Source organism: Sander vitreus, chromosome 2, assembly GCF_031162955.1.
Source record: "Sander vitreus isolate 19-12246 chromosome 2, sanVit1, whole genome shotgun sequence".
NCBI lineage: Eukaryota > Metazoa > Chordata > Actinopteri > Perciformes > Percidae > Sander > Sander vitreus.
The window spans coordinates 7,909,513-7,935,299 of NC_135856.1; the positions used below are offsets into that span (position 1 = coordinate 7,909,513).

Here is a 25,787-nt window from a genome sequence, read left to right on the forward strand (position 1 = left end):
TTCAATTTATCGCACCAGAATGCAAAGCTCTCAATCTACCGGTCAGTTTTCGTTCCTACCCTCACCTATGGTCATGAAGGCTGGGTCATGACCGAAAGAACAAGATCCAGGGTACAAGCGGCTGAAATGGGTTTCCTCAGGAGGGTGGCTGGCGTCTCCTTTAGAGATAGGGTGAGAAGCACAGTCATCCGTGAGGAGCTCGGAGTAGAGCCGCTGCTCCTTCGCGTCGAAAGGAGCCAGTTGAGGTGGTTCGGGCATCTGGTAAGGATGCCACCTGGGCGCCTCCCTAGGAAGGTGTTCCAGGCACGTCCAGCTGGGAGGAGGCCTCGGGGAAGACCCAGGACTAGGTGGAGGGATTACATCTCCAACCTGGCCTGGGAACGCCTCGGGATCCACCAGTCTGAGCTGGTTAATGTGGCTCGGGAAAGGGAAGTTTGGGGTCCCCTACTGGAGCTGCTCCTCCCGCGACCCGATACCTGATAAGCGGATGAAGATGGATGGATGGTTCCCTCTATACCTTTTCACATCAGGCCGACACAGGATGGAGTCATCAGTTTATTCAATTTATTTCTAATTTAATCAATAAGATATGGAAGGAAGAAAAAGGCTTATGCTTGTCTGTGCAGTGCTAACCTTGGCAATTTTGTAATCCCACTCTGTGAACGAGGAACCAGACAAAAATGTCTTCCAGTGTTGTGAAGAACTAAGCCTGATCAAACAAAAAGGGAAGTTAACATGATTAGAGGTGTATGATCAAACATAATTTCCATACAGTGATGTTTCCTAATTGCGATTGTGTGAAGGGCTGAAGAGGAAGGGGTCGGGGAGGGTCCAGTCATCTCTTCCTCTTCGTCAGAGCAGTTTAGAGACATCTTTAAACTCTCTTTCTGTGTGACCAGATACTGTTGGCTATAGTTAAGGGTCGGAGATCATAAGATTTATCCTAAGGGAAAGGCTTTAGTAATAGTAGCCTACCTTGAAATATTGTTGGCATGCAATTGCTTGCTTTGCTCCTGTTAGGATCAGGTGGAAATGTCCCTCTCTGGTTTACCTAATTCCTATGCAGTGGTTTAGTCCAGTTAGGGTGGGGCCAGGAGGGGTATATATAGACCGTGGGAGAGTTGTTGGTAGCAGCTTGCTGTGAGGCTGTGTTGTTTTAATTATATTAAAGGTATTTTCTCTTTGTTAATTCCCTTTTGTTCTCCTCGGTTTCCTTGAGATTTCTTGGTTAATAAAACCACCGACTTTTATGCACAGACTTCTGCCTCCTGAGTCATTCTTCAATTCAACATTTTTTTTTTCCCGATTTAGCTCCAGTATCAGACAGCCACGCTAAAATCCCTCCTTTATGTAGAGTTTCTACCAGTAATGCTACACACTGTGCTGTTCCAATGTGTGAATAAAGTGTGATAATAACAGAATGAACACAAGCAGAAAGGAAATCAAAGCCAATCAAAAGTAAAGCGGACAAAAGGTTTCATGTAATTGGACCTCTGTGCAGGATTTGATTATTTTTTGGGGCATTTTTTCCCTTATTTAGATAGTGACCGTGGATAGATGAGGGATGACTGCAGGTCAGACGCGAACCCAGACCGCTGCAAAGGACTCAGCTTACATGGGGCGCACGCTCTTACTGGGTGCACTAGAGGCCGCCCGGAGGCTGTACTTTTACAACAGAGCAACAGAGGATGTTGTGGTTGAGACCAGTTCCAACCAGCTGCAGGTTGAGAAGAAGCAGCAGGCAGATACAAAAATCTTGTCAGTCACATGACTTCAGGTGATTCAAAGTTTAGACATCACTGCTTTGCATTTCAGAACGAGCCTCAACTCTCAAGCATCACATATCCGAAGCCTTGGCACCCACACTGCCAGCAATACTGTGCACACTGTTATTTATACTGTTTCCAAAACTGTCTCCTGTGGCCTTGAACAGGCTGATAATGTGTACACTGGTAACCCTTTGCTATGATCTGCTCTGTTCAACTGTTCTTTATCTTGTTCAGCAAGCAGAAAGCTTTTCCTGTCCATCGCCTTTGACTTTCAAATGAGTGCCTTTGTGATTTTGCATTGAACTTGTTCAAATCCGACAGAAACCTACTGCATTTCTAAAAGGAGGTCAGTGAAACTAAATATGGGATAACTGTCAAGCAGACCTCTGAATTTATCAGGTGAGGATGAGAAAAGGCCAACATAAAGATAAGGCATGCTGGTGATATGCTGCATTTGCTTCTTCCTTCTCCAGTTAAGAATATACAGGAGAATGAGAAATGTTAAAAATATTAGACAGAGACAGAGAGCTTTGTGGCAACGTGAGTTTTTCAGAAATGTAAAGGAAGAGGAAAAGGGAACCAAGGAGCATTTGTGGTTTATGAAATGAAGAAATGAAAAATGTGCAGAGACATGAAAAAAAAGCATGACAGGGACACTAGGATAGCTCAGTTGGTAGAGCAGGTACCCATATATAGAGATTTACTCCTCGACGCAGTGGGCCTGGGTTTGACTCCAACCTCTGGCCCTTTGCTGCATGTCATTCCTCCTTCCTCTTCCCTTTCATTTCTTCATCTGTCCTGTCAATAAAGGTCTAAAAATGCCCAAAAAATTATCAAAAAGAAGCATTACAGGTAGAGGGATGATGAGAGGGGAATGAATAGCAGGAAAGGAATGAGAAACATTTGTTACTACTGCATGTGGCAACATGAGTGTTCATGGAGCAGTGATGTAATCCTCTAATAAAGGCAGAGAAGCAGTTTTTGTTGACCCCCTCTGTTTTGGGTACATTTACTCTACTTGTTCTTTTTTTTTCTACACTACATTTCAGATGGAAATATTGTTGGTAAAGTATTTTTGGCTTTTGATCCTTTAAAACAAAGCAGTGTTGTGCATGTGGTTGCACTGGTTGTGACCAATTCTACCGTTAAGTCATTTTTATTCTTGTTTGATTTGAATATTTTTAAAAGCTGTTTTAGATTTTTTTTTAAACAACACAATGTGCTATTTTCTGCTTCCCTACACTGTTGATCCTGTGACCTCTCCGATTTATTTTGTGACCCTGTATTTTATTCACACCAGGAAGCAGTCCAGTACCACAATTTAAATAATTTTTCAAAGAAAAAAGTCTAAAAGAAAGCCACTGACTGGCCCCCTTGGTGCACCCATGTTTGGAAAAACCTGCAGCAAAAGTGCCCTCTTGGATGCCCCTATGGTAGATAAAAGTGTCTATATGGCGTCCTTCCAGTGCAGAAAACATGATAAAGTGCAATAGGGTGTACTTCCAATGTAGAAAATGTGATAACATGCAATAGGGTGTGGTTCCAGTGGGGAAAACATGATAACGTACCATAGGGTGTAATTTCAGTATAGAGAAAATTTGATAAAGGGCAATAGGGTGTCTCTTTCCATTAGAGAAAACGTGATAAAGTACAATAGGGTGTCCTTCCAGTGGAGACACCATGTTAAAGTGCCATAGGTTGTCCTTCCAGTGGAAAAAAAACTTTATAAAGGGCACTCCAAGCTGCTGTACGTGCTAGAAAACTGGTGGTACCCCACTGCATGTAACTGGTGCCCTTTTTATTTTTTCACCTCTGCCCCTTAGACAGCCTGAGTCCGCCACTGACTCAGAGTTACATTTTTTGGGAACTGTGATGTCCTCTTTTAAGAGAGAAAAATGTGTGTAGTTGTGTGTGGGAAGGATGGAGGGGATTTAGAGACATGCAGTACCACATGCCAGCAGCGTGTACTGCACATTTATGGCCTCCTGGTTATGGATCCTGAGTAAGAACCACTGCAGTCTTCCCGTTAATGGCATTAAAAGCAGTGGGGGTGGAAATCGGTGATGAGGGCAATCATTGGGACATCAAGGCCCTCCAAAAAAATCGATGCCAGATGACAATAACCAACTCCATATGTGATTTATGCACACGCAAACACATACAGTCACAATTCAGACTTGAGCACATTGCACAAGACCCCACATAAGTCTGACAAAAACAAACACTTGATGACACATTCGGCTGCTCACACGCAACTTGCTCTCATGCTCATGGAGCTTCATGTTGTTGACTGGGCCTTCTCTCTCTGTATCTGCCATGTCACCACACACTGGTTGAAAATGTCCACACTCTCTTTGATAAATCACTCTGAAGCACTTATGCTTTTCCTCCATTGTCTTGGGATCCACAGTACATTTCCTTTTCCTTCTTCCCGTTCTAAAATAGAGCTTTGTCTGTTTTGCCTTTTTTAGTAACAAAGCACTCTTTTTTTAAATAACCTTTTGGCTTTGTTTTTGCATTGCTATTTCATTATAAAGCCGTGGTTACTTAATAGCACTAGTGCGTTATTGAGCAGTTGCTCCCAACCTACAGGGGTTAGGATCTCCTACAAGGTAAATGAAAAACGTAAAGGCTTGGAAACAGCATTTAACAAACCAATCTCAGTCCATTCAGTAGCTGTTGTTAACCTCCCAATCGTATCACATCAACTCCGGCTATTGCAGGGATTCTAGGACTCAACTGGAAAGCTTGTGAAGTAGCTTAACTCATTGGAAGAAAAAAAAATATTTGAAAATGTATGTGATGCTGATCCTAAGTAAATGTATAGTCACAGTAACAGTAGCTAGTTATAATCACAGGATAGGAGAAGTTGAACTAGTTAGCTATAGGTGAGGGTAGCATGGGATACATAGTTGAAATAGCTGGCTTAAAAATTGTAGTCGGCTAAAAGTGATGGTTGAAATTGTTAGCTAAAAGTAGCCTACAGTTTAAATGGTTTAAATGTTCAGCTTCTACCACTGCAAGGGACAGTAGTATCAATACAAACTTGACCAAACTGACCGAATCAAAATATTGTAACAATATTCACTTTTAAAGATGTGTTGATTCAACTTTTTGGTTATTTTGGAAGATCTAGTTCATGGTGCTGTTTAACTGTATTGCATTATACAGAGATGTGTTTCTGTTATTTAGCCTACCCTCGTTGATATAAATGGGGTAGACAAAATAATGAAAACACTATAAAAAAAAAACAACTTATACGAATAACTTCAAGATATTTGTAGAGAACTTATTTCTAATTCTTTTTAATTTATCTATAAATACCTATGTGTATCGCACTTTGCAAGCTTGCACATTTTCCACGTTTTGCGACGGCTGATCTCGACAGATGACATCTTTGTTGTACCTCAAGCGTCATTTCAATGACTTTTGGGACACTGAGATAGCAAAACTGTTATCACAAGACATACTGTACCTCCTGTTAAACAAAAAGGAAACAATATGAAAAAGTGCAGGATCATCACAACACAGTGAAATTGTCTCATTTTGTTGCAACATTTCCCCATTTTAAATGCTGATTTGACAGGCCTTAAATGAACACGCTGACTTATTGGGACTTTAGCTTATTCACCGTATCCCCCAGAGTTAGATAAGTCCATACATACCCTTCTCATCTCCGTGAGTGTTGTAACTCTGTCTGACGGCCCCACCGGTAGCTTAGCCTAGCACAGATCCTGGAGGTAACCGGCTTCATCTAGCCTACTGCTCCCAATAAGTGACAAAATAACGCCAACATGTTCCTATTTACATGCTGTGATTTGTATAGTCACAGGGTGTACAAATAACAAGGTCACGTGAGACACAGCCATCTTCTAACCATATACATACTGGAAACTATATTCTCAGAAAGTCAAAGCAGTAGGCTAAGCTACCGGTGGAGCCGTCAGACAGAGTTACGACACGCACGGAGTTGAGAAGGGTATGTATGGACTTATCTAACTCTGGGGGTTACGGTGAATAAGCTAAAGTCCCAATAAGTCGGCGTGTTCCTTTAATATTATCATTACAAAGCCATAAAGTTAACCATTAATTCTAGAAAAACATTCAAGACATTATCACAATCATTTTCTCCATGTTGCATCACCTCTGAATGGATCTTATTGATCAATAGGTAGACAACCCCCACTGTTGAATGTTCACTTATACAAAGAAAAACTGCCATACAATATAGTTCATGGTGCAATAACAGAAAATTTAAAACGTTAGCTTTAATAGTATATTGCTCTGGCCTGCTTATAACCCTGGCCTGGTGGGTATTATGCCCTAACATGAAAGATTTGTTTGGTCATACAGTGAGAAGCAGGTGTGGAAGGCACGGAGGGAAATCAGCATCCTCGTTGACATGGCGACAATGAAACCAGCCTCCAGGCAGCTGTCTGTGACGCTTGGAGGAAATGGAGCAGCCTCGATACAACAAAGTGGAAACTATGACCACTGGAACATACACACTGCGACACACAACCCGTCTAATAAGGAAAGCAGATTGTATATGTTGAACAAACACGCCTGTCACATTTATTGCACGCTAACCTCAACACACTGGACCATTTCTGTAAACAGGAAAAATCCACTTTTTCCTCACCCCTGCCTCTTCACTCTTGCTCCATCTGATTGCAGTACAATTTGCCTGTTATTTCCTCCTTATCTTTTCCCATTTTCTAATCGCCCATCGCTCATTTTCATTATGACACAGTAGTTTGGAGTTCCATAAAAGTTATTGCAGCAATCTCAAGAGCAAACAGTTCATCCTAAACTACATGTTCAGCCCCTAGTCCTGTATCAAACTAAGGAAGGAAAACAAGATGACCAAATAGCTTCATATTGTCTCTGACATGTGTCTCTGTTACTGGATTCTGCCCTCTCACTGGGGTGGTAAACTGGGGGCCTCGTGAGTCTTCTGAATAAAGCATGAGATGAACAGCCCATTGTTGCTGGAGGTTGGTGGTGTTGTTTCTCTAGCTGTCATTGTCTTTATTGTACTGTACTAAAGGCAGATTTGGTTGTGATGAGGATGAGGACATGGTCAGGCCTGATAGACTAAAAAGGGTTTTGAAATTAAATTGTATATCTTGCAACAGAATTATTATCATCTGAAGGATGGGTATTTTCTAGAGTGTGCAAGGTAACAATATACAGTATATGTTACGTTAGGTTGTAATCCTGACCCAATGAATGTATTGGGTCAGTATTTATATATCTTCTGAGATCACAAAGTCACAGCATATAGGCTATATTTCAAATATTTCTCTCCCAAAAGCTAGGGCTTCTGTCCCGGGTTGTTTTAAAAACATGTGACAGTAAAACTAACTGATGTCACACATAAGAAAACGTCAAATTATTCCAACGATTTAGCTACAACCTACAGAGGGAGACTGTGGACATAAGGATGATGTGCTTAATAACTTTTCTTACTCAAAAATGGCACACTTCAGCATACACACAACTCTCTTATACAAGGCGGAAATCTGAAGGGGTGTAAACCATGAAATGGATTACTGTATATAATCTACCATTAGAGGAGAGCAGGAACTGTGGCTGCTAAGCTTTCTACATACCATCTCTGTTAGTTAATTTTAAAGCAGTTGTAGCAGCATTTCAGGCATTTCCCCCTATTCAATAGTAAATAGCTGAAAGGTGACAGGAAACATGGGGGAGAGAGAGAGCAAGAGCATGCAACAAAGGTCCACAGCTGGTGTTGCAGATGAAGAATTTTCATTTAACAACCTCAAGCAAGCATTTCTCTTTATGTTTACGTTTCCCTTGTGTCCTTTATTTATTTCACTTCCTTTTTTCATTCCTTCTTCCCTTTAAACTAATCTGAAAGCATCACCAAATAACTGTAGTGTAGTGTAAGTGTCTGGCTAAGAGTTGTGTGAGTTGTGAGTCCCTAAACAATTGTCATCTGTTTAGTGATTTATTTTCTTTTTTTCGTTATTGTTTTTGGGTAATGATTTTACATTTTATAAATGTTAGTTATAAATTGGCTTTTTATGACTTGATTTGTATAATTTAACAATGTTTTTTGCACATTCTTTACAGTATAATGTCCTCTCAGTATCTTAAAGTTCCAATCCTCAATGTCATATTCATGTAGTTCATCCATAATAACATTCCAGTACTATATAGGGAAACATAGTCCTAAACTACAGCTAACATTGGGCATCACTTATTCACCTCACTATCAAAATCATATAAACCCGCCTTAACAACTCGATCCCTGCCCACACTGTCAATCACTCTTCAGCTCCACTTCCATTGGCTGCTCTTTCTCGTCAGCCAACAGAGGGGCAGCTGGGGGGCGGGTACTATGCGCACAGGTTGGCAGGAGCAGCAACCGCTCCTTTGTGAAAAAGAGTCGGCAGCGGAGGATCGTGCCGCACCCTTTGTGCTTCTCCTGGGAGTCAGACTCAGCGCAAATCACTCCGCACAGGTAGGCTAACTACCGGAAGCAAGGGAGAAGTCCAAACACAGGCGACGGACACTATCCACCAAGTTTGTGCGAAGAAAAGAAAAACCTGCAATGGAGCCTCTATATAAACAGAAAAAAATAACAATAACTTTTTTTTAATTTTTGTCGCATTTTTTCCACGTTGTGCTCAGAGGGCGCAGAAAGTGCGCAAGAGGAGGTGACTTCAGGTAGCCTACGACAGCACATTGTCTCTCAACTCGACGAGGACTCTTGACCTGGATTTACCTGATAAACGAGTTTACAGACACAATAAAAGGTAAGCTTACATTTTCGCCCACGTAGCCTAGCCTATATATATTTTTTTTATTTTCGTGTAAAATGCCTCTCATGTGAGCATGAAATGTGTGCTGTTGGAGAAGAGACGGAGTTGAAGTGAAGCGTGTGTGCTTTATTGTTCGGTGCTCCCAACAGCGTGCTGAGGCATCTGCACTGGCTGGAAGGAGTCTGGTGTTTAGTGCAGCCTGAACATCCTCAACACTGCCATTTTAACCATGGCAATTTCTCCCAAATGGTCTTGTAATGCAGGCGAGCGACTTGTCTTATCTTCTACAAAAGCGGCGTTATCTTTTTTTCAACTCAATATATCGTTTATGATTTTTTTAGTTTGGAATCTATCTGGGTGTAACCCATAGGCTATTGCTCAAAGGAAGTACACAAGGATATGTGTCCTGGTTTCAGGCAAGATAGACAAATAAATAACATATGCTTTTATGATTCACATTTTACAGTGCACGTGTTGCCAGTTTTTTAGTTATCTGTAGGCCTACAGTCGAATGCAATTTAGGAGCCTACAGAACAGCCATGCAATAAATCCCTGCAATAATTGCTATCTGTGAAGGCCATACTGCTCAGGTGTTGTTGACAGTGTCATGTGAGTATCGACTCAGTTTAGGACAATTTTCTGTGTCGATTAAGCTATGAGTATATCAGGCGGTGGAAAAAAGCTCACTACAATTTCCTAGAGCCCAAGTTGATGTCTTAAATTGAATTTTTCTGATAGACAATGTAACATTACAATATATTTAGTTAACCTTCCTATTAAATGGAAAATAGTTGCAAATCTTTACATTAGAACATTTGAACCCAGCTTTTCTTTAGGAATTTGTGCTTTTAATTAGTCAAAAACTGTGAACTCATTATTAGAATAGTTAAATAGATACATTTTAGGAGATCGATTAGTCAACTAATTGTTTCAGCCCTGCATCTCTTTTTTTATGGCTCATTTAATTCAGTCCAATACAACATCACTAGAGCTGGCTATCAAACCTCAATACGTTTTTGGTACAAGCTGAAATGTGTCTGTAGCACCCAATTAAGAACTACCAAAAGTTCCCATTGAACGTCCGGTCAGAAATGTAAACTTGTTAAAAAAGTTAAAGTCTGATTCAATTTGATTTTTAAATCAAAATTGGTTCAGTTTTAGATTTTTGTTCAGGCAAAGTTCTGGATACAGCTGATTGTAATTAAACAACATTCAACATGGGATATAGATTGAACTTTGGCTTCTTTTGTTAAACTAACTGTTTTTTTTGGGACATATTTCTCAAAGTATGATGTAGAAAAAATATTGTTTTGGCACTGAATCTCAATTTGGAATGAATTGTTTTCTTTGAGTTCTCAAAACAATACAATTGAATCAAGGTCCAACGTGACGTCTTTAAAAAATGTTGTTTTGGAACTGGAGAACGTTTGGGACTTTGCTTAATAAATTACTTAAATGATAAACTTCTATTGAACACAATTGATTGTGCTGGTAAGGTTATGAAGTGAACAGATGATGAGTTCTGCCAAAGAAAGAAACATTGCTGTGAGTCATCAAGGGTAATTACAGACAATATGTATTTAGTAACACCTGTTTGTATCTAATTTACAATAAGGTCACATGAAACCACTGGCTGGAAATCAAATGTTTCATTCTGACAAAACCGATCGTCACTAAAATTCAGGTTACTTCGGAGTCTTCCTAAAGACAAAGTTACGCAGATCTGAGCTTTAATTACACAACCTTAAAATACAGCTCTTTGTAGATGATGATTAGTTGTTTTTTTTCTCCATTCATCACCGTGTCTCCAACGGATTTTATAGGAGGTAATTCATTTTAAATGGGCCCTAATTACAGTAAGTCAGATGCATAGCAACAGTACGTGTATCGTTTTCATATTGTTCTTCAGGAAATATGTAGTTTGTTCTGCAGTTTTTGGTGCCATCAGAATGAAATTTATTGCCAAAGTAAGTTTGAATTTGACCTTTGTAGGTGCATACAATAAACCTATGAAAATGGAATAAACAATAGAGCAAAGTACTGCAACAGCTAAGAACATAGTTACATAATAAGTTATAGAATAAAAATATGTTAAAGTGCAACTATTATATAGCATTTTCAGGGTCAAACTTGCATTTTGTGTTTGTACTAGAACAGGTAAAAAAGTAACGCAATTACAGTAATGTATTCCATTTTGCTGTAACGCAGTAATATAACGCATTACTAATTAAATTTCGGGAATATTATACCTGTTACAATCTTGATAACGCGAGTTAAAACGCATTTTAACGCAACATTTATTGTTCAAGAATTCAACGCACAGGGAAAAAAAGCCATGAGTGTTATTTCCTGTTGCTGTATTCGATGGTTGAGATGACTGCAGAGACGGATACATTTGCGAGATGGACATTATTTTCAGGAGTTATTACGCTGCGTTAAAGTGAGCTGTCCCGTCACTGTTCCCGTGGTCAGAGCCAGAACCAGAGATGGCAACGGACAACATCTGTGTCCCAACAGGTGACGGTACGTCAGTGTGGACAGCAGTGTGTCCGAGCTGCTGACAGATAGAAACATGTCGGAAATGAATGTTTAGGCTTGCTGCACATAAATATCATTGCGTTTTCTTAGCCGTAGAAAGTAACTGTGCTGTACTTCAATACAACTGTAAGGTACTTTTAATTGAGTATTTTCATTTTCTCCTACTTGCCTATTGTACGTTTTACTTTCCTATTTTTATAGCTTTAGTTACTTTGCATATTCATATTAATTACTATAATGACGGTAATTAGTAAAGTATTAGAAAGTCCTAGGCCTACTAGTCCCATTCTGAGGCTGCAGCACCATCATTAACAGAATTATGATATATTATTTCATTCACCTGCAATACAGTGGAACTCCTATTTAATGGCTCTTAGTGGGAAGAAAAACGATATCGCTCAAATAGGTAGGCTAGTATCTGGAAATGAAAATGCGTCTATAGTCGGGGTCTCAATATCATCTCCCGACATATGTTTAACTCCCTGCGAAGTAATACAGCTTCTTCATCAACGGCATCGTCGACAAAAGGAAATGCCATGTTTTGAGAGAAAAAAGGTTTTATAGTCTGCCTAACATGGTTAATAAACCAACCCTGTTTTTTTATTCATGCAGATAACAAACTGCGCCAAAATGCGCCTGATACAGACTGAATGAAGGAATGAATGAGCGCTGTGTCAGAGGGAGGAGACTGAGAGAAACTCGAGGTTTATTGAAGAAAACTCTGACCTTACCATAGTAACTCTGAGGTGAAGTTACCTCTCTTTCTGAAACAGAAAATCCGGAGTTTCCCTCATCTCAGGGTTAACAAACTCAGACTAAACCTGCTTTCTGAAACGGACCCATCCGCTGGCTCCGTTTGTCAACAACACACTCCCTTCCATTGTCGCTTTTGTATTTGTGTTGTGGCTTTTGCGTTTGTGTTGTGTGCGTTTGTGTTGTGTGCGTTTGTGTTTGTGTTGTGGCTTTTGTGTTTGTGTTGTAGCTGTTGTGTTTGTGTTGTGGCTTTTGTATTTGTGTTGAATGGTCTCGGCCACCGTACTACAGTCTCTTGACTGTGAAGTTACCTAGGATGATGGGGGCGGGTGCCCTGTTAAAAAAAGAGCGGGAAAAAAGACCTCTGGTACATTAACAAAATTGATGTCCTTGTTTGCTTAAAGAGGAAGTGTCTCTGCATGAATCGGTGTGATACCATGCACACCCAGGCAGTCCCACCAGTTTCATGTCCGTGCTTCACGTGTGTGTGTGTGTGTGTGTGTGTGTGTGTGCGTGCTGAAGTTGATGTGCTAAAGCTCTACTTTCAGAGGGGGGGAGGGGGGGAGAAGCAGAGACTCGGGTGTGGCTGCTCTGGTAATGACCGGTTTGCTTTCAAACTGGTGTTTACTGATTCAGCCCGGTCCATTCACACACAAACAGACATAAAATGCATGAAAACATACAGTCATGCAAATGCAGTCCTCTTAGAGCCTCACAGAGCGAAAGCACCACAGTGAACTGAGTCATGGAAGCAAAAACTTTCAGTTCCTTTGAGAGGGGAAAAATGCAGGTCAAATGCAATGAGGTCAAGTTTAAGGATTTCTCTAAAGTGTTACTGAGCTACGTTAGAAAATGCTTTAATTGTTTACTCTAATGACAGATTGGTGGCGGTAGTTATCCCACTGGCATGATGAGAGTGGTATCAGTCTTGTTATCTAACTCTCGGCAAGAAAGCCAAGGAGTGCATTTTCCAAACTGTTACTATAGAGGTCAACAGTGTGGTTCTGAAAGTAAAAATCCTGATTATTAGCTTAAACCATCCATAGTAGACTTACCACAAGCTACGAGATTGTGAAACAACGGTTTCTGCTCCTGTAGAAGCCAGATATCAACCTTGTTTTAAGAAAAATGTGTTTTATTTGCGATGTCATGGAGAAGTACTACACTACCCACAATCCTAAGCGTAATGGCGACATCTCTGATTGGTGGAGCCTGCAGTTACCATGGAAATGTTTTCCGCGCCCGCGAACCCTGGTTTCGCCTTTTTTATTATTATATTTTAAATATAACTAAATATTGTTTCTAAAGCAGCAACAGTAAAGTTTGCTACAGCAAAGTCACTATGTAGGCTACACTCTCAATATCTCACTGGAAACAAATCCAAAATGTCACTATAATAAATGATATTCCCGATATCAAAATACTGAGTGGAGTTTAGAAAGATGGAAGAACACAGACATCATCTGCTGCTGTGATTCCTCACGATTACCCTCGCGGTCAGATGACACAATTGACGTGCATTATAATTAGCCATGTGCAGGTACAGATAGCTTTTATCTGTAACAATATGCTATTAGTTGAACTAGCGCGTTCTGCTTTTACAATACATAGCATAGAAAACCACCCCAAAATAGAACCAGTAATGTATGGAGATTATAAATACTAATGTTTTTAATGATTTTGCAGTGTTTCCCATACATAGGTTGTACTTGGGCGCACCGTCCAGGTAGATTCAGAACCGCCCAGGTAGATAACATCCGAATAACTTTTTTTTTTTCTCTCCAATCAACAATGTATTTTTTACAGCGCACAAAGACCAGTGGCCTCCAGCCCCTCCCGCTCGTGAAGTCGCGTTCCGCGTGCATGACAGCGTCAACGCTTTACTTCAGGCTCAGAGGCTATAGTTAGTAGTAACTTCCTGCTGGTGGTCTTGTCGCGGGATTAGCTGTATTAACAAACCGTGGAAATGGGGCGGCCACACCGCTGTGAAAGCTCCCTGAAAGTCATTTATCAGAGTTCGGTTGTTACCCCTGTCCGCGGCAGTCTCCTCCACTCCATATCTTCATAATGGAGCTACCCGGAGCTAACCGCTATCGGAGCTAATCGTTGCTGACTGTGCCTTTTAGTTCTCGTTCTCCGTGCCTAAATCCATTAACTGTATTTATGGACTTGAGCCCGAATAAAACTACACCTACAGTGGTGTGAAAAAGTGTTTGCCCCCTTCCTCATTTCCTGTTCCTTTGCATGTTTGTCACACTTAAGTGTTTCGGAACATCAAACCAATTTAAACAATAGTCAAGGACAACACAAGTAAACACAAAATGCAATTTGTAAATGAAGGTGTTAATTATTAAAGGTGAAAAAAAATCCAAACCATCATGGCCCTGTGTGAAAAAGTGATTGCCCCCTAAACCTAATAACTGGTTGGGCCACCCTTAGCAGCAACAACTGCAACCAAGCGTTTGCGATAACGTGCAATGAGGCTTTTACAGCGTCCTGGAGGAATTTTGGCCCACTCATCTTTGCAGAATTGTCCTAATTCAGTTACATTAGAGGGTTTTCGAGCATGAACAGCCTTTTTAAGGTCATACCACAACATCTCAATAGGATTCAGGTCAGGACTTTGGCTAGGCCACTCTGAAGTCTTCATTTAGTTTTTCTTCAGCCATTCGGTGGTGGACTTGCTGGTGTGTTTAGGATCATTGTCCTGCTGCAGAACCCAAGTTTGTTTCAGCTTGAGTACACGAACAGATGGTCGGACATTCTCCTTCAGGATCTCTTGGTAGACAGCAGAATTCATAGTTCCTTTTATCACGGCAAGTCTTCCAGGTCCTGAAGCAGCAAAACAGCCCCAGACCATCACACTACCACCACCATATTTTACAGTTGGTATAATGTTCTTTTTATGAAATGCAGTGTTCCTTCTACGCCAGATATACTTGGACACACACCTTCCAAAGAGTTCCACTTTTGTCTCATCGGTCCACAGAATGTTGTCCCAAAAGTCTTGGGGATCATCAAGATGTGTTCTGGAGAAATTGAGACAAGCTTTGATGTTCTTTTTTGCTCAGCAGTGGTTTTCTCCTTGGAACTCTGCCATGCAGGCCATTTTTGCCCAGTCTTTTCCTGATGGTGGAGGCATGAGCGCTGACCTTAACTGAGGCAAGTGAGGCCTGCAGTTCTTTGGGACGTTGTTGTGGGGTCTTTTGTGACCTCTTGGATGAGTCGTCGCTGCGCTCTTGGGGTAATTTTGGGCGGCCGGCCACTCCTGGGAAGGTTCACCACTGTTCCATGTCTTCGCCATTTGTGGATAATGGCTCTCACTGTGGTTCGCTGGATTCCCAAAGCTTTGGAAATGGCTTTATAACCCTTTCCAGACTGATAGATCTCAATTACTTTCTTTCTCAATTGTTCCTGAATTTCTTTGGGTCTCGGCATGATGTGTAGCTTTTAAGGATCTTCTGGTGGACCTTACTGTGTCAAGCAGCTCCTATTTAAGTGATGCCTTGATTGTGAACAGGTGTGGCAATAATCAGGCCTGGGTGTGGCTAGAGAAATTGAACTCAGGTGTGGACAACCACAGTTATAGTATGTTTTAACAAGGGGGGCAATCACTTTTTCACACAGGGCCATGATGGTTTGGATTTTTTTTCTCCTTTAATAATAAACACCTTCATTTACAAATTGCATTTTGTGTTTACTTGTGTTGTCCTTGACTTTTGTTTAAATTGGTTTGATGTTCCGAAACACTTAAGTGTGACAAACATGCAAAGGAACAGGAAATGAGGAAGGGGGCAAACACTTTTTCACACCACTGTAAATAAACTACAACTCAGAGTTGTTTGAATGACAAATCTTCAGATGAGATCTTAATGAATGCAACAACGACATGTATAGTAGCCTACAAAAAACAGTGCGTTTACGATCCCCAAAACACTTAAAAAAGACCAAACAATCTAATAAATAACTTTAGATAGCCTTAATCTTATATGATTTAACAGGAATTAGAAGGAGACAGTGTTGCAATTTTTAATAACATGTAACTGTCTGTATGGCTCATAGTATTAAGGTTAAGTTACATATATTTATCAGGTATTTTATCTGCTGAACCATAACATTTGACAAACCAACCAGATTGAATTGACAAAGCACATCATGGCTACACTTCATCTGTAACTTTATCATCTTTCAGTCTGATATGTTTCATATGTAAACAGTTATTTATTTCGAAATTATCTGTTAATGTTATGTAGCCTAGTCATTATTTTCAATAAATAGTTAAACAAACTTTTGTTTCACTAGTTTATTACTGAACCCAGCCATCACGTGCCGCTACAACCTGCGCCACCCACCACCGCAAGTAAATTCTCAATCTGTGGGAAATCCTGTTTACCAATGCTTAAAACCTGCCTCGATAATACCTCTCCTTTTTCAGCTCTGTTTTGATTCGCTTAAAACAAATATGTGGTACTTTAGCTGCTAAATGTGCCACTATGTTCACCAACTACCTTTTTGTCTGCTGTTTGGAGCTAGTGTGTGTGATGAGAGCAGGGTTTGGTGGTGATGGTTTCACATCCTGTGATTGCATCTGCATGTGTTTGAGACCTGTAGCTGCACAATTTATCTGCTTTCATGCATGTCTGAGAAGATTTCAAAATGAGACCGCTCATTGGTTGGTTGCTGCCTTGAATCATCCGAAGCTGTAGGCTGACTGTATGTTATACTAGGGGTGTAAGAAAAAATCGCTTGTTCAAAAACGCTATAGAATCTTACGTGCAAAAATATTCATGTAAGACAGTGGTTCACGTTTATGTTGTGTTTAAACCCCCTACCGCTAGATGGCAATGCTGAGACACACCACTAGTGTCCTCGCCTAACAGTGCCTAGCAGTGCCTGACTTTTTGCTAGAAGCTAACAATGTAGCTATGACTGAACTTTGGCCTACTTTAGCATATAAAATGTGCTCACTAAGAACCTGTGAACCACAATTCCAAACTGGTTTGAATTATTTGTCTGTGTACTGAATTGTTTACCTAAAGTAAACTTCTTTGACTTTTATGCACATCATGTCTTTTTTTTAATATTAGTTTTTCTAAAATGATACTTAAATCCTAATATGTCGCCTTATGCACAGTATCGAAAGATATTGCAATATATTGAATCGTGACCCATGTATTGTGATAGGTATCGTATCGCCAGATTCTTGCCAATACACAGCCCTACGTTATACCAGCGTGCCATTTTGCAAAAGAGGTTCTCCTCAAAAAAGTGCATGTAACATCTTGTTTACTGTGGACATTTCACCGCGCTTCCCCGAAGGATAATCCAATCGAGTGAAAGCTGTCATCAAGTAGTTACCATGTGAATAGCTTTATGGACACATTGGAAAGTGTAAATTAAAAGGTTTCTGTCAAAGTTGTTTGTCATGCTTGTATGATAAAACCTTGTGAAGCTATGAATTTAAATACATGACAAATTGATCCTAATCCTGCAGAGCTCTTGGCCCTAGAGGGTTAAGCTCACTTCTTTCTAACTCCACATGCCCAGACTTTTTATTTTATTTTCAAAACTGTAGTCATTAGCCCCAACTGACACTGACTTGAGTGACATCGCTTGAGACAATTTCTCAGATTTCATGCAGCCTCATAAAAGTCAGCATAATTTATTGAGCTGCTACTTTTTATTTTATCTCATTAAGCTGGTGTTTAAGAATAACCTAGTGACAGACGAGATAAAAAAAAGAAATGTAAACTAAACTGTAAAGCAGCGAGAAGAGTTCATAGGTGTGTTCTGATGTGGGGAGGAAATGGAGCAATTGTGTGCGCACTTGTAGACATTGTTCAGTCAGTCACACCACAAAGACTTTATTATACTCCTGTACACTCAACTTCTTCTTTAACTGTGTGTGTGTGTGTGTGTGTGTGTGTGTGTGTGTGTGTGTATTGAGTTACATAGCTGTATTGTGTAATTGTGAGGTGTGTCTCTGCTGTAGGGAGCTGCTCTGCCGTTTCCATTGTTGACTGAGTTGAACTTGGAGCCGGCAGTAAAGTACGTGTCGTCGTGCTGCGCTGGCTTTCACAGGAAAGTGGAGATTGTGTAAGGGAGTGTTGTTGACTCAAAATGTAGCAAGCAGCCCATACAAGTTTACCGTAAATAGAGTATTAGATCAGGTTGTTGTTGTTGGCCACATTTTGAATGCATGTCTTGAAGTGAAGGCTGAGTTCTTCCCTGAGCCGTGGTAGGTTTTGATTACAGCATTGCAGTCATAAAGCCTCCCATTTTCCTGTTGTGACTTGTCAGCCTGCATAGATGGTTGGTCTTTTAAGCTCAGTGATACATATGAAAATGAAAACTGCTGTTGCATCAAGTTTTTCTGGTTTATAGAGATCCCAATTCTTTAACACGTCAGCTTTTGGGCAAGATACATTTTTGGTGTCTGCATGAAAACATCATGCGCTTTTTTCATATTAAAAAAATTAATTATATTGAAAATAAATTAATACTAATAATTATTTTTTTTCCCACATCAAAATAACTAAATAGAAAAACATCTCTTTAAATAAATAAACTAAGAACATGTAGATTTTTTTATTTTATTTTTTACCTCAACCTGTTGTAATCTTTATACATTTATATTGATATTTAACCGATTTACGATGCATTGTTACATCTTCACATCTTTTGCACGCTAAATTCACAATTTTTACTTATAAAAGACTTGTCCACGCTTGTGGTGTGTATTTAGGCCATTGAGGTACAAACTGTACTGCAGTCAGTGGGATTAGCAAAGTGGTCTGAACTGCTGGTGTGAGTTTACACAGTTTAATCTTGGAACAGATGATGGATGCATTGAATTAAAAACTAATTCTACAGATGTAAGTCTATTTCATGGTATGCTGTTACATTTACTATGATAAATGTTAGGATACCTGTACCTTTTTTAAATGATCCCCACCAGACATGTTTGAAGTCATATACAAATGCACTGCATTGATTAATAGTTTGTGTTTATTATGATTCATATGTCTGACCAATACGACCAAAAGATATTGTAAGACAATTAAAAGCTGTAAGTTCTAATATTTGAGAAGCTAGAACATAAGCGTGTTAGGCTTTTTTTCTGATAAATGAATAGATAGATAGATCGAGAAATAGATTAGTTTTCATGGCATGTAAATGGCTAATTAACGTCTATGACTTTTCTGGACCTCTGCACTGTGGGCTGATTGGCTGGTTTTTCTACTGTGTTGCAGCTATTATCAGCGTGAACACAGATTGAAAGATTCACATATTGTTTTAAACTTCCACAGGTTGAAGATCAGTGGAGTCCCAGACAGCCGTACAGTGAAGGCCTCAGACTCAGACTGGATCCCTCCAGTCCTCCATCTGTCCAGCTGATGGCATGCCGATCTCCATCCCACCAGAGAGGGCGAGTCTGAATGGCGACCTAGACCTTCCCCTGTGCTTCTTGTCTGCAACGCTGCTCGCCTCTCTGTCCTCTCCAGCTCTTCTCTGATCCCACGTCCACTGTCTATCTCAACATGGATACACTCACCGATGACATCGAGGGATGCTACTACAACCGGACCGTCGTTTTTTTCTATGAGAAGAGTGGCAAGAACATCAGCGACCACTGGCGCAGCCGTGACTATGTGATTGTCAGTCTGGGAATGATGGTCTGCTTCATTGTCATCTTTTCCAACCTTTTGGTCATGGGCGCCATTTTTAAAAACAGACGCTTTCACTATCCCATCTATTACCTGCTGGGTAACCTGGCTCTGGCTGACCTCTTCTCGGGTACAATTGTTTTACTTTATGTACTTCTATGTTCTTGTTGTAACTACTAGTACTACAAATTATTTAAATATATAGTAAAGCATATACATACTTCATATATACAGGCCTAATTTAAACTGCATTGTCACATCTGATATTTTTAGTTTTTTGTATCAAGTTTCAGTGCTGCTACAGTTCAGTCAGAAATCACAGCAGTGGGACAGTGACACACCTTTAGGGTATATGCAGGTCCTAAAACATTAAATCCCTCAAAAAAAAGGCCTTGGAAAATTAAAAAGACAGTGGATTGTGCTGCAGGAGGCTGTTAAATACTTTTATGTGATGTTTTAGTCAGCACCATCAGACCTACAGCAAACACTGTCACTGCTGTTCACTACAGTAGGTAGGAAACTCACAGACAGAAGTGCCAATTTTAGCAAAAATGTAAATGAATTAATCATTCATTGGTTAATCCGTGCAGGTGTCAGTAATTTAATAAATAATTATAATCAGGAGTTGTGAGATACTGGAAAAATACGACATAATAAATAATTCTAAGGCCATATCATCCTTCCTGGGTTTTCATCATACATTTGCCAGTATGATTGTTGACCAAGTACTAATTGAAAAAGAAAAGAAACTCAGATTTTTCATTGTTTGTTCGGTACTTCACCACGCTGGATTGGGGTATGAGGTTTGCTGCAGACTGTAGCCTTTGAATAGAGAAAAAAAGAAATTGTAGCTGTTTTATACATATTCTACAATTAACTGTCCTAAGTGCTATCTGACTTTCGGCACTGTGCATCTCCATGCGGTCTATTAACACGTTTTAAAATAAAGTTTTAAAGTGTTACAACCTGTCAGGTAGCCAGACTAGTTAACTTTCTAAAGCAGGTGCAATCGCTTGTTTGCTAAGAGTCGGGTCGGGACTCCAACATTAACACACTGACAACATTGTATTCAGAATATAAAATATTTTTAGAGCACTTTTTAATGTGCGATTGTGTAAAGGTGTTCACGAGATACCAACCTTTAGTGAACTTGTGAATTTCGCCAGCCGTCTTCTCCTGTTTCTCCTGTCAGAGTGAGCCAGACGCTGTGTTCACAGGGGGAGGGGCTGTGTGTGTGTGTATGTGAGCGAGACGCAAGTGACAGAGAGACGGAGGAGAGCAGGGAAAGGAAATGCAGCTGAACGAATAAGCTGCGTGTTTTAATAATGAAACGCAATGTGCGGTGGCAGGTGTTGATAGTGCGGCGCACCGCCACAAATTAGTCTGTGTGGGAAACACTGCCAATTGTTATTAACCCCTAGGTTAATTTTGCGCCGGAATTGTCCTTTTAAATGCAAAACCGATTTTACCTTGTCATAGTTGAATAACGACAGTTTAGTGGGTAAATAGGACATACATAGAACCTCAAAATCCCATTGAGACCCCTTTCCTCTGCAAATGTCACAATTTGAAACTGCCTCTGAAAACAGGCAAATCTCAACGAACCTTCTTATTTGGCTCTAGTCTCTACCTTTGTCACGCCCCAACATTTACATAGGCTAGACCACTGATCTGAGATCAGTTAGTCTTCTAAATGGGTTGCGTAGATCTCAGAAATTGTATACATTGTTCATCTGCTATTTCGTCACTAAATTCACTTTTGAGACTTTTTTAATGCGAGAAATCAACCATGTAGAGGTCAAATATGGGCCGTTTTACGAAAATTGATGGCTAATTGCAAATTTTGTCCGACTGTGTCTTGGAGTTCAGTAGCTGGGCAGGCTTAACGTGACAGCGGCCGGTGCTGCCTGGGTTGCTGCCTTGCCGTCCGACCTATCCTCCTTCACTGACCCCGGCCCGCTGTAAGCTAGATGGAGCTCCGTCACGGCCGGCAGCACTCTATACCCGCGCAAAGTCACCGTTTCTGGGTTACTGGACTACCAAATGCAGAGGCCCTGATGGAGCTCCACGGCCTGCAGTTCTTAAAACAAACGATCGTGGAAATAAGCGCCTCTTGTCCTCTCATTGATAGAGCCCGCGGTGAGCTGGATGGAGCTCTATCAATGAGAGCTAGCTAGCCTCTTCCTAACGAGACCTCTGAAATTCACAAAAATGCATTCAATTGAAATCGGACTAAAGTGTTAGCTAAGCTTTGTAAGACCTTAGGGTAGCTGTGATATACATGTCGTGACGAAATTCAAACTGTAAATATACTATAGTTATGCCGAAAGTGTAGCGCAATCTTTTCCCATAGGATTGAATGGGGCACATAGCCTAGCTAGCAGCTCCTCCTAACGAGACCTCTCAAATTCACAAAAATGACTTAAATTGAAATCGGACAAAAGTGTTAGCTAAGCTTTGTAAGACCTTAGGGTAGCTGTGATATACATGTCGTGACGAAATTCAAACTGTAAATATACTATAGTTATGCTGAAAGTGTACCCAGGGTTTGTGAAAGGACAGGCCGGGCGGCGAGGTGGCAACCCAGGCAGCACCGGCCGCCGTCACTGAGCTCATGAACTCCGACACACAGTCAGACAAAATTTGCAATTAGCCATCAATTTTCATTAAACGGCACATATTTGACCTGTACATAGATGATTTATCGCATAAAAAAGTCTCAGAAGTAAATTTAGTAATTTAGTAGTAACGAACAATGTATAACATTGCAGTGTCTGAAATATGAGACCTGCTGTCTCGTCTCCACTGTATGTGTATGTGGTTCGCTTAACCAGTCAGTGTGCAGCTCATCTAAATATTCATGAGCATATCATATTTGGAAAAAAAAGCTCTCGTTCCAAATGGGGCCAAAACACAGGGATGCATTGGGACCCATAGAATAGCAACCAGGCCATTTTCAGCCCAACCAATGTTACATACCCTATTAGGAGACCTTAAGGAACAGTGTGAAATATCCTGTATAATTATTCTATCACCCCTTTAACCCTATCTTGGCTTAGATATTTGATGTACTGCAACACAGTCAGGCTCTGTCATGCAGTGTCACATCTGTGCAACAAATGTGAAAAAAAATAAGTTTTTTTTTTTTATAGAGTTGATGAGCGTAGATGCTGCGAAAGAGCACAGTAGTGTTTCTTGACACAGTGATGCTGATAAATCTACAAAGGCGTGAAGACGCCGCAGATGCACAGGATTAGATAAGAAACAATGGCTGTGGGTGTTTAACTCGACCTGCTTATCTCTTTAGTAAGGAAATGCACCTTTTTAATGCTGAAGGTTACTTTTTCTTCAGACGCTTTGGTTGTTTGCTTACATATTTTCATAACTATATATGATATCCTAATATCAATACTATCACTTGGAATGCCATTGTTTCTGCATCCAAAAAAATAAAAACAATCCCTAAATGCAAACCACGCCTTGAATACAACCCAATATGTAATAGTGTGGATTATCCTGTAGTTCTTTTTTATTTGTTAAACCCCCACTTTCCTCTTCCAGGTGTCTCCTACCTCCACTTGATGTTTCATACCGGTCCGTGGACCATTAAGCTGTCGAAGCATCAGTGGTTTGTGCGACAGGGGCTGATCGACACCAGCCTGACAGCTTCCGTCCTCAACCTCCTGGCTGTGGCCGTGGAGCGTCACCAAACCATCTTCAACATGCAGCTGCACAGTAAGATGAGCACCCGGCGTGTTTTCATCATCATGCTATGCATATGGCTGGTGGCCATCGTCATGGGACTGGTTCCCACCATGGGCTGGCACTGCCTGTGTGACCTGGAGAACTGCTCCACCATGGCGCCGATGTACAGCCGCAGCTACCTGGTGTTCTGGGGGGTTCTTAACCTGCTGACCTTCTTCATCATGGTGGCTGTCTACACCCGGATCTTTGTCTATGTGAGACGCAAGAGCAAGCAGATGTCACAGCACACCACCCAGATGAGACACAAAGAGACAGTGTTCAACCTGATGAAGACTGTCTCCATGATTCTGGGTGAGGAAGCACAGACACCAGTTATACACGTCAAGGGCTGGAAACTAACTTAGACCTACATTATGAATCTCAGTAAATGAATTCCTTTATATCAACATTTGTAGCCTGACCCTGTAAAGCTACTCAAAGTGAACAACTGAGCGTGTGCTTGTGTCTTTAGTGTGGATTAACTTTTAACCGGAGAAAATCAACCAGTGTTGCATCATCTGGTTCAGGAACCAAACGTCTTTTTGGCATCAGTAAACCCAACATAGAAAAATGTAGTTAAAACCGGTGTATTGACAGAAAACGGCACATTTCAGAAGTGTTTAGATACAGCCATCTAATTCAAAAGTGTTTGCTGATATCACAACACATAGCAAAATAAATCATGCAGATTAGATGAAAAGTTATGGAAGCCATAAATGTTCCCCGAATCTATTTATATTCTTGAGAATTAAAGTTGAATGAAAAAAAGTACCTTGGCCAGCCTTTTCTGGTGCTTTCAACTGCATCTTTCAGTTATCTTGAATGCATGGATATACTGAATAGTATCATTTATTTTGATAATCCTAAAGAATGTTAAGCAACTGCCTGAAAGGGTTAAATGTTATTTAGAGTCATAATTAGGTATCTTGTGCACCCATGTATTTAATAAGATGTCATTTTATTTTGGTGAACTGAGGCAGTATCATTTTCAGGCCATATTGCCCATCTCTATACACAAATACATTGTACTCAGGGTACATTATTGTCTTTCTTTAATGTTTTTTTTAAATAGCAATTTATTTGTGTTTAGTTCATCATTTTTTGAGGTATTCTGGTGAACATTCATCATCTCAGTTGTATTTTATCCCCATTCATGTTTTTACTTTGATTACTGAAGAAAACCAAGCCTCCCACACATTTCCAACCAATCCACGCTGCTGTCAGTAAGACTTTGTGGTGATCTGTTCTTTGTTTACGGTAAACGGTGGTGGCTTATGTTTCCTGACTGCAGGAAACACAACAACGTTTGGGTGTTTAGGGTCATAAAATTCAGTGACTTGTGTGACTTCAGTGGGGAAAAAAATCTTTTATTCTTAAATTAATGCTCATGTCTTTGACCAGATTGATTGACAGTGGTTGACCAGCAAGAAAGGCGCAGACAAAACACAGAAATCTCTCCAGTTAAATAACCCAAGTCGTTCTTACTGTGGCAGGTGATATATCATGTAGGAGAACTGATTGAAAATGAGTGTTCGAGGCCTTTAATTGTACACCACATATATACCACATACCACGCACCTTACTCATTTTGCTTGTTGTACAAAAGATACAGTTTTCAGGGAAAAAACTCACCTGAAACTTCACTGACCTAACACGCAGGCTGCCATGCAGGCTCCTCTTTTAGCTTATCTGTACTTAGTTGTTAAACCAACTTTACTCCCCCCACACATTCACTTCTTCCCTCCTCCTGCCGATTCCTCTTGTTTTCTTCTGAACTTGCTGTGCTCCCTCGCTCCTCTGCTCTCTTTCCCAGCCTCCCCTGTTCCTGCTCTCGCATTTTGAACTTTCGATTAAAGTCCTCAAAGTTTTTAAAAAGTTACACTTCTGTCTGTCGTCGCTCAGCAGCCTGGATTCAGTATCTCTGGCATGTGATGAGGGCGAGGAAAACCATGAGCATGCCCTGACAGAGAGCTGCATGGTTTAGTTACTGTGACAGAAAACATCTTCTCCCCTGGCCTTCACATATGACACCGCTAAGAGTGTGTGAGATGCGTAATCTTGTAGTTCTACGTTTGTGAGGACTAACTTGAGCTTTTAAGATTGAGGGCATTTTAGTTCACGGTGTCTTCAAATTGCCATTTGAGGTTTTGGATGTAAAGCATGTAGTTTTGACAGTTAAGGTTATGGTCAATGCTGAGGAAAGCATTACACAGTGCGAGTGTGAGTTACCACATCATCTTCACGTTTCCGTCTGTATCCTTTACGTGTGCATATATTAGTACTGAGAATGTGTGCACAAAAGGAATTCCTGAGCTGCCTAATCGAGTATTATGATAATGAAATCTGATCATACAGAGTAAACCGTGTGTGTGTGGCCTACAGAGGAATTTACAGTACATTCCCTTTCTCCCTTAGCTAGCCCCCCATTTCTTCACATTCTTTACAGCTATATCTGTATATAATTGTCTTTCCTCCTATTTTATCTGCCACTAGCCACGCCTTTTATTTTGTAGTTCCAATGTTAT

General features: G+C 40.5%; 1 protein-coding gene and 1 long non-coding RNA gene across 3 annotated transcripts in view; one reads left to right on the forward strand and one right to left on the reverse strand.

The window, feature by feature from the left end:
- The first annotated feature begins 8,162 nt into the window (after positions 1 to 8,162).
- Positions 8,163 to 25,787, forward strand: part of LOC144533874 (lysophosphatidic acid receptor 2-like) — a 23,984-nt gene continuing 6,359 nt past the window's right edge. The window contains exons 1-4 of one of the 2 annotated variants that reach the window (XM_078275462.1): positions 8,163 to 8,554; positions 10,870 to 11,083; positions 19,162 to 19,648; positions 23,080 to 23,574. In XM_078275462.1, coding sequence (XP_078131588.1) covers positions 19,393 to 19,648; positions 23,080 to 23,574 — 751 coding nt within the window. In that variant the 5' untranslated portion in view covers positions 8,163 to 8,554; positions 10,870 to 11,083; positions 19,162 to 19,392. The remainder of the gene's footprint in view (positions 8,555 to 10,869; positions 11,084 to 19,161; positions 19,649 to 23,079; positions 23,575 to 25,787) is intronic. The other variant, XM_078275453.1, reaches the window with a different exon arrangement.
- LOC144533899 (uncharacterized) lies at positions 19,533 to 20,704 on the reverse strand. Its single transcript, XR_013503488.1, has 2 exons — positions 20,658 to 20,704; positions 19,533 to 20,340 (listed from the first exon to the last, which is right to left on the reverse strand). It is a non-coding gene; the product is annotated as an uncharacterized LOC144533899 (long non-coding RNA).